A 13,036-nucleotide genomic window follows, 5' to 3' on the forward strand; every position below is an offset into this window, starting at 1 on the left:
TTCCTTTTTGTGTTTAACTGCCTGGGAACAGGTTTCACACAATTTGCAAAACCCAGCAGTTGTATCTAGGAGGCAAGTGGCTTTATATCTACCTCCTGGATCCTGGAACACGACCATACCACTCCCCTCCCCCACCCCCCGATCAGAGACATCCCCCACAAGGCCTTCCCACCCTCCCCCACCCAAACGAAGATGCCCCCGCCCCTGCCAATCCCCGACCCCTATTGATTTCCCCAATTCCCGATCCCCAACTCCTGCCGATGCTCTCCTTCCTCCGGATCCCCAACTCCTGCCGATGCTCTCTTCCACCCGCCCCCCGATCCCCAAACCTTGCTGATGCTCGCTCCTTCCTCTGGATCTCCGACTCCTGCCGATGTTCTCTTCACCCAATTGCCCCTCCGCCATCCCCAAGCCTTGCCGATACTCTCTTTCCAATCTTCGATCCCTGCCGACTCCCCTTCCTGATACCCGATCCTTGCTGATCCTCCTCCTATGATCCCTCCCCTGTATCGGCCCCTCCCTTCTGAGGCCTACCCGCCCGCAGCCAGCCAACCTCTCAAGCTGGCTGGCTGCGGGCGGGAATCCGAGGCATGACATTCAAGTTGGCAGGGCCTGTGGCAAACCCGGCTTCCCATCTGCCTCTGAGGCCCCCTCTCCCCCACCTGCCTACCTGGGGAAAATTCCGCCCAATTAATCTAAATATTAAGACAAGGGTGGCCCTTAGCTTTTAGTGGGGAGCCAAACAAATAAAATTACAAGATTGCAAGCTTAGTGAGAGGCAAGAAAAACAATTTTGATATAAATCAGCATTCCTCGTCTTCACCCAACAGATCTGCAAGCATGGTCAAACGCTCAGTGGCACTTAATGCGCGTGCGAATGAGTGCCAGGCAAGGGCAGCGTGGTCAAACAGCCTCCTGACACACTCAGAAGAATGGCAGTTTGGGTGAGGCTTTGGTGGGCCACTGGCACCTGTACCCCAGCATCAGGTTGGCACCTTCAGGAAAGGAGCGAGGAACAAAGGAATTCCACAAAAGCTGAAACAATGAGCCTCCAATTGTGCCAATCAACACTCGAACCACTGACGAACCTTTGCTGATCAAAGAGTCACGGTGCAGCGTCTCAGCTCCTTACTTTAATGGCTGCTTTTGGTTAAGGCTGCTCAACACTGGAAAACTCATTTGAATCATGTTGCTTCATACAGATTTGTAAAATCATGCCTCAGTATATTGCCATTAGCTTTCAGCATTTAAATGAGAAACGTTGGCACTTTATTACAAGTGCACCACAAAGTCAAATTGCTTGAACATCCAAGCTTTTTTTTTTGTACAAGTGTAAATCATCATCATAGGCAGTCCCTCAAAATGAGAATGACTTGCTTCCACGCCAAAAAAAGATGAGTTCACAGGTGTTCCAATGAAGGACCTAAAAATCCAGGTCCTGAACTACATCCTGAAGTGTGGAAGATGCCTGTGCGTCGATTTTGTTTAACGTGTGGTGGCCGTTGCACACCAGCCATCACACGGGCTTGACAGAGCTAGGTCTTGGTCCAGTGGCAAGGGTTAACCAGGATGACTGGAGACCTGTTCTGCTGCACGGACCTAGTGCGCACACATATCGCAGTGTGGGCTGACCCGTGCTGCCCCGAACTCACGCCTCCCCCGGGCCCCAATCACGTCCCTCCATTGTCTCTCGCCGCTCCTTCGCCGCTCCTGCTGTATCTGCTCACACTCCAATCACCGACCTGGACCTTGATTCGCTGCCGTCGCAGCTCGCAAATGTAAATAGCGAATTGTTAAATGTGGGATATCTGCGGCATTCAGCCGTGTCAGAAGTGACCAATCATTCACCAGCAAGAAGTTTGCAGGCTCCACCTTTCCTTCGATCAGTTACAAATTGTGTCGATTTCAAGGTTAAAGGGGCCAGTCTATTGGCAGCATGGATCAAAGCTCTGATTATTCACCATCAAAACAATGTCAGGAGTCTAATGCGAGGCAGTGTATCAACGCTCGCGAGGCCTGTGGTTTGCAGGTTTTTTTTTTCAATGCTTGTTATTCACAAAGAAAATTTAAACGCAACTTCGACATGTTGAAGATTCCTACCTGAACGGCAAAGATTTAAAACATTTGCAAAGGTCATCAGACTGGCGAGCAGGTAGAAGTCGGGCGACACCCGCTTGCAAGTCTGATGACCTTTGCAAATTTTTTTGTGTTTTTATTCAACGGTGGCAAGAGTTTTTGAAAACATTGCCCTTACCTCAACTTTAATGGCACATCGGCCAATGGCACGGACTGCTTTCCGTACAAAGTCAACATCAACCTCGGTGGCATATTCCTTCAGCTCTGCCAGGACCTGAGGAAAACAAGAACCTTCTTAAAATGGACAGCTCAAAGGTTAACGGCAACATTTTTCAAATGAAACTGTAGCCAAAATAAGTGGTGATCTTATTGAAACGTACAAGATTCCGAGGGGGCTGGACAAGGAAGATGCAGGGAGGATGTTTCCTCTTATGGGGGAGTCTAGAACTAAGGGGCATAGTTTAAGAATAGGAGGTCGCCCATTTAGAACGGAGATGAGGAGGAATTTCTTCTCTCGGAGGGTCGTAAATCTGCGGAATTCTCTCCCCCAGAGAGCTTTGGAGGCTGGGTCATTGAATATATTTAAGGTGGAGATAGACAGATTTTTGAATGATAAGGGAGTAAAGGGTTATGGGGAGCGGGCAGGGAAGTGGAGTTGAGTCCAAGATCCGATCAACCATGATTTTATTGAACGGCGGAGCAGGCTCGAAGGGCCATAGGGCCTACTCCTGGCCCTATTTCTTATGTTTTGATGTTCGAACAGAACAGTTGACATTGCTCTCTCTTCACAGACTCTGCCGGATCTGCTGAGAGTTCCCAGCATTTTCTGCTTTCATACCACTTAATGATCCCGTGAAGAGCGGCTAATTTACAGCCAATATTATTACCTTTCGAGGATCACTGCTGCATTTGGGACACTGCTAGCTCTCAGTACAAATGTGATCAGCATTAAAAGCAATTAAGAATGCATTCACTTGTTGATAATTTGATGCACGTACACACCCAATAACTACAATGCATGACACTTTTACATTTCTATTCAAAGCTTTTCAGTTTTTGAAGGCAAAATAGAAAATTAATTTCTATCCAAGCTCCAAGCTTCCTTGCTTATCCATGGACTGAACCATGCGTTGTGAATCAGTAAATCATTCAATCACAACTAGCTCCCCGGTCCTCAGTTTATCTATTAACTTTCCGAGTTGATTCTGTATAAACTGGGGAAAGGGCCAATGTTATTCAACTGAGTAGCTCCCAGGAGCATGGGTACGATTAGCTGAATGGATATCCTTCTATGCTGGAATTTCTATGATTGCCTAGGCAGTAAGAATGTCTATAATATGGTGGCAGTGAGGTCAGAGGCACCAAAACCCTCCTTGGCAGGTCATTTCATCAAATGCCTCTGGAGGTAAAGTTCCATTGGTATCATTGGGAGAGTCACTTTGTAGTAACTGCTTGTGCATAAATCTTGAATGAACAAATTTGCATTTATATAGCACCTTGCATGTCCTCAGGATGTCCCAAAGTGTTTACCGCTAATTAATTCCTCTTGGACTGTAGTTACTGTTGTTTAGTAGGCAAAAGTGGCAACCAATTAGCACACAGCAAAGTCCCATAGACGGCAATGAGACAACAGCCAAATAATTTGTTTCGGTGTTGGTTGAAGGAGGAATGTTGGAGAACTCCCCTGCTCTTCTTCCTATAATGCCACAGGATTTATGATGTCTGCCCGTGTCTCAGTTTAAGATCATAGCCAATAATCCAGCACTACTTCAGTATGCACTGAAGTGTCAGCCTGGATTGTGTGTTCAAGTCCGCGGTGTGGGGCTTTTGACTCAGAGATGGGAGTGTTATCACTGCGCCAAGGCCAATACTTGCTCCAGTGTTGCCACAATTGCCCCACAGTATAAACATGGTAATGTCTGAACCACATGAATATTACACAACTGCGTTCAAAAGGGATCTAATGTGACTTCTAATCACAAAATACTTTCCCAAAATGACAATATCCTTTCTATAATGCCTCAAATTCTGGCCTCTTGAACATCCCTCATGATAACTGCTCAACCATCGGTGGACGTGCCTTCTGCTGCCTGGGCCCTAAGCTCTGGAACTCCCTGCCTAAACCTCACTTTCCTCCTTTAAGACACTCGTTAAAACCTCTCTCTTTAAACAAGCTTTTGATCATCTGCCTTCATTTCTTCTGTGGCTCGGTGTCAAATTTATCGGTTTGTCTGTAACACTGCTGTGAAACGCACTGAGACGTTGTACTACATTAAAGGCGCTATATAAATAAAAGTTATTATTTAATATAAAAAAACTAGTTTCCTTCACATCCGCTGACCTTTCTGAAAAAACTTACCAAACTCATCACATGTACGTCAGTGACAATACTGGAATCAGAGTCAAGCTGAATTCTGGAGAGTCTGCTGGCTTTTATATTAGCATTAGACAAATGTTCCTGGATTTAAAGATATTTTACAACAATGTGCATCACATTCCAAACTAGTCTGCCCCAGGCATTATTATAGCAATGAGCCATTTATCTGCTTATGAACTAGCATAACTCCATTTAAACGCTCAGCTTTGGGCCTTTTACTATGCAAGACAAATTATACTACTTAGCTTTGAAAGCACTTTTTAAATTCTTAAAATTGATGCAGAGTGATGCTCAGCTGGAGAGTGAGCAGTATTCTCCAGCTTTTTCTTCCATGTGATTTTTCCAGTCCCCATTACCCTATTGGAGTCAATAGGAAGGAGGCTCAAATGTCCTTAACCCCCGACTAGCTATTTTCAGGACCCATGAAAAGTAGAGCCTAGACTCCACTTCCTTCATATGGTGGTGCCTCTTGCCTGTCATTAACAACCTTCAGTAATAGTGTTCGGGGCAGGCCCACTGCACTCCTGCACCAGTCGCTGCACTTACTGTGCAACCTGTGTGGAAACTCCATTTATTCAGTGAGGGAGTCTTTTTTCCCCAAACTGCTAAGTCTATATATATTTCAGCATTGGCAGCACAAATATGTTTGAAGAACCATACTAGAGAGGTTCAGTTAAGAGAGTACGATCGTAAGTCACTGATATTTTTGAGAAAGGGTGAAGGTGAAATGATCCTTTTACTCAGTCACAGACTGAATGCTAAAGCTATTTCACTCCCATCGTATTAAACTATCACAGTTATGAACTTGTTTCGGTAATAAGCACCTTTAACCACTAAAGAACAAACTTGCATTTATTTAGCTCCTTTCACGTCCTCAGGGCGTCCCAAAGCACTTCAATACCAATGAGTTACTTTTGAACTGCAATCACACGTGAGATGTCAGCAAACACAACAACCAGTTTACACACAGCAAGATTCCACAGTTAAACCGTTTCGGTGTTGGCTGAGGAACGAATGATGGACAGGATTTCGATTGGAACCCTTTGTAAGTTATAATGTAGAATCCCAAATTGAAATGCAAATCTAATTTGCACCCTCAAACGCTGACTGAGCTGCTGTGCAATTTCCAGCATTTTCTGCTTCCATTTTTGATTTTGTACATTTGCAGCTTTTTTTTGTATCACAGTTCGAGCACTAATCTCTGCATGTAAATGACTGGCCCGATCAGTCAGCCATATATGCACGCTCATGCTTATTATGCTGGTTAACTTTCACCTCAAGACTCCTGAGCAAAGTGCTACAGCTTGCTGGTGCTTCAGTGCACTGCACCGTGCAATGCAACACCCACAATTGTCCACATGTTGAGTTTTTGGATGCAAGTACAATGTCGGGAGCCAGTCACTTTGCCACAAGGAGGGACGGAACACAAAGTACCTTGGGCTGGGTTAGCGGAAATGCAAATTGACAGGGGCTTGGGTGTACAGGTCTTCCATCTACCTTCTCAGGCAAGAATGGGAAATGGAGGATAGAAAAACATCACACCCACACACACACACAGACACACAGACACCACACACACCCACTTTGGGTACAATCAGAAACAAAGGTCTCCATGAAAGGATGTAAATTAAGCTCTGCATTCTTTACTGACATTTCCATTTTTCAGTGTAACAGAGATGTGTTTGTTCTCCTTGTTACCAAGTCATCAGTAAACAGGGCACATTCTTAACAATCGCAACTATTCCACACAGACTAAAAACAACTTCCCAATTGCAGATCAAAGCCGAGGAATTTATCCCTTTCGATTGGTCCAATTAAACTTCCATTTAAAACAAAATTCAGATTCATATAACCCGCATTTTAAGTCTCAAGATAACAGATTAGTTGAAATTTAAGGCTGCATGCTGCAAAGTAATGATTCAGTCACCATAGACTGCACTTAAAAGATGTGTACATATTATTATATTTGAGAAAAATAATCAGTTAAAATGAATTTCTGGGCAATCGCACCTCAGGAGGGCTGTACTAGAGGGGATGCAGCACAGATTCAGCAGAATGATACTGGGGCTAAAAGGGTTAAATCATGAGGACAGGTTGCACAAAATTGCCTTGCACTCTCTCGAGTATAGAAGTTTACGGGATGATCCAATTGAGGTATTTAAGACAGTAAAGGATTCGATAGGGTAGATAGATGGTGGGAGAATCCAGAACAAGGGGCAATAACCTTAAAGTGAGAGCTGGGTTGTTCAGGGGTAATGTCAGGAGCACTTCTTCACACAAAGGGTAGTGGAAATCTGGATCTCTCTCCACTAGGTCCATTGAAAATGATTTTTTTTCAGCTAAGGGTTACAGGACCAAGGCGATTTAATGAAGTTGAGATACAGATCAGCCCTGATCTAACTGAATGGCTCGAAGGGTTGAATGGCTTGCTCCTGTTCCTATATTCCTAAATTGCAGGGATAAATGCTGATTAGAGTTCTGGTACGTTCAGTTCCCACTGTGAGCTACGCTGAGTAGACAGACGTGAAGGGAAGGCTGTGCGACACGGGGAAAGATGGAAGAAAAGAATCTGCCCAGGCAGTCGCTAGCCACATGCAAACCATACTTTCTCCTTCTCCGTTGTGGAAGTGGGCCCAGGAACACAGAGACAATGAAATTAAAAAAACATTAAAAAAAGGAAGTTTCCCCCAGGTGTTTATTCTGTGCTAGCGATATTCAGGAAGGTACCACTTATCCAGCTGGTCCCACATCTGCTGGAGTGACAGATGTGAAAGTGAGCCAATTACACCTGTTGTTATCCCAAAGCCAGCCTGCGGAAGAGGACATCCTGCGGGTGAGCAACAACAAGCAGCTGCTGTCTACTTAGCTCAGCCACATTTAAAATGGCAACCCTCCTCGTCTCCCAGAACTATCTGTGCATATATAATTCAAATCAAAAGTGCATTTATACTACTCCAGTTTTTTTTAAAACCCAACAGTGCCGATGTATCCTACAACAACAATACTGAATTAAAGCATGGAATCATACAGCACAGGAGGCCTTTCGGCCCATCGTCCCTATGCCAGCTCTTTGAAGCAGCTATCCAATTAATCCTAATCCTCGACTCTTTCACCACAGATTTGCAAGTTCTTTTCAACAACAACCTTTATTTATATAGCGCCTTTAATGTAATAAAACATCCCAAAGCGCTTCACAGCAGTGTTATTAGACAAAACAAATAAATTTCATATCGAATCACATAAGAAGCAATTATGGCTGATGGCCAAAGGCTTGGTCAAAGAGGCAGGTTTTAAGGAGTGTCTTAAAGGAGGAAAGAGAGGTAGAGAGGCAGAGAGGTTTAGGGAGGGATATATTCAATTTTCAAGTATATATTCAATTCCCTTTTGAAATTTACTGCTTCCACCACCCTTTCAGATAGTGCGTTCCATATCATAACAACTCGCTGCGTAAAAAATATTCTCATCTCCCCTCTGCTTCTTTTGTACTAATATATTCAATCGCAGAAATACTCGATATAAAACTTGACATAACAGCATTGGGACACACAAAACTTTTGAAAGCAATGTCTCCCAGTCCACAATTATATACAGCTTATAAAAAGAGGTTTAATTACCCAGAGTTTTGAGGGTAGGATCCCAATATTAGCAACCTACCAATTAAAGTGTATCAACTGAGACTAGACTCCTACTAACTCATAAAAAGCATTTTGACACTTCAATAGTACAAGAGGTGAACAAAAGCATCCCCGGGTATCCTTATTAGTGCTTGTTTTACAAATATACAATTTCACTTTTCTCATCCGCAATATGCTTCATGTAGTTTTAGGTAACAGCAAAAATACTTGCCTTTTCAACAAACTTTTAGTGGAAGCTTCATGTCATGAAAGCAGAGAAAGGCTAAAAGTAGGTACAGGCTTAACTGCAGTAGACAAAACTCAATTAACAACTTGTATTTATATAGCGTCTTCAATATAGTAAAATATCGCAAGGTGCTTCACACAGCTGTAAGGAAATGTTAGCTTAGCTAAAAAATGAGTTATTAGGAGGGAGACCAAAATCGCAGGTGTGTTTTGAGGAGGAGAAAGAGGTGGAGAGGCAGTGGGATTTAGGGAGGGTATTCCAGAACATGGGGTCTAGAGGGCTGAAGGCACGGCCACCAATGTTTGGGTGAAGGATGGAGAATGTACAAGAGGCTAGAGTTGGAGGAACAGAGTTCTGTGGTGTTGCTTTGCCATCTTAATGGCGCTATATTAATACAAGTTGTTTTTGTCAGGCTAGGGGAGGTAGGGAGGGGCAAAGCCATGAAAGGATTTAAACAGGAGTGCGAATCTGTAATTGTAGGCATTGGAGTACCGGGAGAGTACACAGGACAGTGAAGACAGGAGTGATGAGTGAGCAGGACTTGGTGCAGAGTACTATATGGGCAGCAGAGTTTTGGATGAGCTCAAGTTTACAGAGAGTGGAGGAGAGGGCCAACCAGGTTAAGTCTAAAGTGAAAATGGCATGGATGAGAATTTCAGCAGCAATGGGCTGAAGCAGGAGTGGAGGCAGGCAATGTTACATAGCTGGAAGTAGGCTGCGATGGAGATGATATGGGGTTGGGAGCTCAGCTCGAGTGGAATAGGAAGCCAAGGTTATAAACAGTCTGGTTCAACCAGAGGGGTCAGGAAGTGCAATGGAACTGGTGGAGAGGCTGTGGAGCTTATTGGGGGCAGGTGGGGGTGCGGGGAGAAGACAGAAGACAATGGCTTCGGTTTTCCCAATGTTTAACTGAGAAATTGCGGCTCATCCAGGACTAGAAGTCAAGGCAAGGAGCTCGACAGTGCAGAGGAGCGGGATTGAGCTGGGTGTTGCCAGCATGCATATGGAAGCTGACCCTATGTCTTCGGATGGTATCACCAAAGGGCATCTTGTAGATGAGGAAAAGGAGGGAGCCAAGGACAGATCCTAGGGGTACTACTGTGGTAATGGTGCGGGGGCAAGAATAGAAGCCACTGTAGGAGATGCTCTGGCTACGATTGAATAGGTAAGAGTGGACCAAGCGAGGGCAGTACGACTGAGCAGGATAATGGAAGAAAGGTGTTAGAGGAGGATGATGTCATCGACCATGTCAAAGGCTGCAGAGAGATTGTGGAGGGTAAAAGGATGTCATGTGACATAGAGATTATTTTTACAGGAGGTAGTGGGCAGCTAAATGAGTAACATAATCCTTTCTTCAACAGGATTCCATTTCAAATCTAGCCGAGATCAACTGGAAACAAGTCAGCTCTGACATACCAGGGCACTAAGTAGGGCAACTTCAATTCAGTTCTTAGTTTAGAGTGCAACTTACTGAAATCAGAACTTGACTCATTCACCAATCCACTGGAGTCCCCCCCCTTGGCTCCCTCCTCAACCTCATCTACATGCTGCTCTTTGGTGATACCATCTGAAGACATGGGCTCAGTTTCCATAGGTATGCAATAGGAAGTTTTGGATGAGTTTAGTGGTGTACGTGTGTGAGATTTAAAAAAAAACTATCACAGGTAAATTTATGCTCTATTTTTCCCAAAGTAGCCGACATATTTAAATTAAGGCTCAAATAAAATTGTAAAAGTTCTGGGGCCACCTTGGAGTACTCTTATTTATCATAAAAAATTTTAAACCCTAATTTTGTTGACAGTATTTTTAAATTGAACTCTATCCTGTACCTCATGTTTTAAGGACTTCCAAGAAAAAATACGACAAAAACAATGAATTGCAAGAGAGTGGAATTCTATTATATACAATAGGTTTGGCCAAACCATAAATAATTAGTTATCAAAATTGTATCAAAGAAAGCAAAGAAGGCATTTCAAGGAGGGAATGGGGGCAGAGAAGCATAAGTCTAATGGACGTAGTTCTGGAAAGTAGAGCTGAGATGACTGAAGGCTCAGCCACCAAAGGTGGAGCATAGAGATGGGGGAGAGCAAAATGTGAAGCAAGCCAAAGCAAGGAGATAGAAAGGCATAAAAGGTAGGAGGAGGTTTCAAAGGTAGGGTAGGGTAGGGTGAAGTCATGGAGGGATTTGTAGATAGCATGAGGAATTTAAATTGTGGGGCACAGAGAGCTAATGTAAGTCAGTGATGTGAGGAGTGACAGGTGAACAGGGCTTATTGTGGAGCAGAATACTTTGGACGAATTGGACTTTACTGAAGGTGGCAGTCCAGAAGCCAAGGATAGATCCTTGGGGGGGTGGTGACCTATAGTAGGATTGGAGGAGAATTCATCGCTGGCAATGTACTGGTTATATTGGGGCAGATCGGAATGGAGTTGCACAGGGGCAGTTCCATAGAGGGGGTCTGTGGAGGAGAGGCTGTGGAAGAGGATGAAACGCCACAGAGATTAAGAAGGCATAGCACGCTGCAGTTATTTAAGATAGCGTCAGTAATTCTGATCACGGCAATCTCTGTTGTGAGCATGGAGCTGGGAGGTGATGCCAAATTCAAGGGCCTGAGGCAAGAAGCGAAGGTTATAGATGGTGCATTAGCTGGACAGGATAGAAAGTTAAGAGTGGGCTTTTCGAGTAGAGAAGGATGATAGTGGGTTTGAAAGGAAAAGGGACAAGAAAGATAGTTGACTTTGGAAAGGGTGGGGGAGATGCAGCAACAGGCAGGGAATTAGGGAGAGTGAGGGCCTGGAGGGCAGTCTAGGAGGAATGGATTGATGGTAGCCAGTCGGACAGATGTTCTCAGACATGCACACAAAACTAATTGAGTGGGTCAGAACAAAATTCCAATGTTATAAAGATGGAGTTATAAAAACGTAGTAGATTTTAGTACAGGTATACACGGATCAAGAACACACTCCAGGAACCCACTGGATACAATAGATACCCAGCAGCTTGGCATGGCTCATTAATGCACTATAACATGCTACGGTGATATTAACTATTGGATAATTAAATGCACATGGATCTCTGACATTATGATGTTTCAATCCTGGTTATAAAGATAAAGTGTCAGCTGTGACTCAGTGGGCAGCACTCTTACCTCTGAGTCAGAAGGTTGTGGGTTCAACTCCCACTCCAGGGACTTAGGCACAAAAAATCTAGGCTGACACTCCAGTGCAGTTCTGAGGGAGCACTCGCTGTCTGAGGTGCCGATTTTTGGATGAGACGTTAAACCGAGGCCCCGTCTGCTTTCTCAGGTGGACGTAAAAGATCCCATGGCACTATTTTGAAGAACAGCAGGGGAGTTATCCCCGGTGTCCTGGCCAATATGTATTCTCAATCAACATAACAAAAAAAGAGATTATCTGGTCATTACCACATTGCTGTTTGTGGGAGCTTGCTGTGTGCAAATTAGCTGCTGTGTTTCCCACATTACAACAGTGACTGCACTCCAGAAGTACTTTATTGGCTGTAAAGCGCTTTGAGATGTCTGGTGGCCGTGAAAGGCGCAAATCTTTCTCTCTTTAAATAACAAACTTTAATTCTGATACAAGGTTAAAATATCAGCAAACCTATGAGAAGTCAGTTTCCCCTAATGATTAGTACGGTTATCGAATGAGTAGCTGAGCTATACAGACTGAGAAGATATCAAACTCAATCCTGTGTCTGGGGAACATTAGCTGATCAGTGCTGCACAGGCGTGGGAGCACTGCAATTACCCTCTATGCACCTCGGCTCGATCAAAAGGGAAGAAATCAGGGTTCCTGCTTCAGATTGCCAACCAGTACCCGCCTTGAAGTGAGTGGGAGTACAGACAGATGATGAAAATAGGTCAAGTCAGCTCTGATGACTGAGAAATCTGGAGATAATCACCATTTCAAGTTTTCGGCCGCCGGTTTTAGTGTTCACTTAATTATTGGAAAAAATTCTGAGGGATAGGATAAACCTTCATTTGGAAAGACACGGATTAATCAAGGACAGTCAGCACGGATTTGTTAAGAGAAGGTTATGTCTGACTAACTTGACTGAATTTTCCGAGGAGGTAACCAGGAGGGTCGACAAGGGCAGTGCGTATGATGTAGTATAATGGATTTTAGCAAAGCTTGTGATAAGGTCGCACATGGCAGACTGGTCATGAAAGTAAAAGCCCATGGGATCAAGGGCAAAGTGGCAAGTTGGATCCAAAATTGGCTCGGAGGCAGGTAACAAAGGGTAATGGTTGATGGGTGTTTTTGTGACTGGAAGGCTGTATCCAGTGGGGTTCTGCAGGGCTCAGTGCTGGGTCTCTTGATTTTTGTGGTATATATCAATGACTTCGACTTGAATGTTGGGGGTATGATTAAGTAGTTTGCAGATGACACTAAAATAGGCTGTGTGGTTGATAATGAAGAAGAAAACTGCGGACTGCAGGAAGATATCAATGTACTGGTCAGGTGGGCAGAACAGTGGCAAATGGAATTCAATTTGGAGAAGTGTGAGGTAATGCATTTGGGAAGGTCTAACAAGGCAAGGGAATACACATTAAATGGTACGACCCTGAAAAGTGTAGAGGAACAAAGGAACCTTGGAGTGCAGGTCCACAGATCCCTGAAGGTAGCAGGCCAGGTCGATAAAGTGGTTAAGAAGGCATATGGAATACTTGCCTTTATTAGTCGAGGCATGGAATACAAGAG

General features: G+C 44.2%; 1 protein-coding gene across 1 annotated transcript in view; it reads right to left on the minus strand.

Annotated features, from left to right (window-relative positions):
• Window positions 1-13,036, minus strand: part of ap2b1 (adaptor related protein complex 2 subunit beta 1) — a 249,959-nt gene that overhangs the window by 166,336 nt on the left and 70,587 nt on the right. The window contains exon 9 of the mRNA XM_070856807.1: window positions 2,255-2,350. Within this exon, the coding sequence (XP_070712908.1) occupies window positions 2,255-2,350 (96 nt within the window). The remainder of the gene's footprint in view (window positions 1-2,254; window positions 2,351-13,036) is intronic.

Source organism: Pristiophorus japonicus, chromosome 16, assembly GCF_044704955.1.
Source record: "Pristiophorus japonicus isolate sPriJap1 chromosome 16, sPriJap1.hap1, whole genome shotgun sequence".
Taxonomy (NCBI): Eukaryota; Metazoa; Chordata; class Chondrichthyes; family Pristiophoridae; genus Pristiophorus; species Pristiophorus japonicus.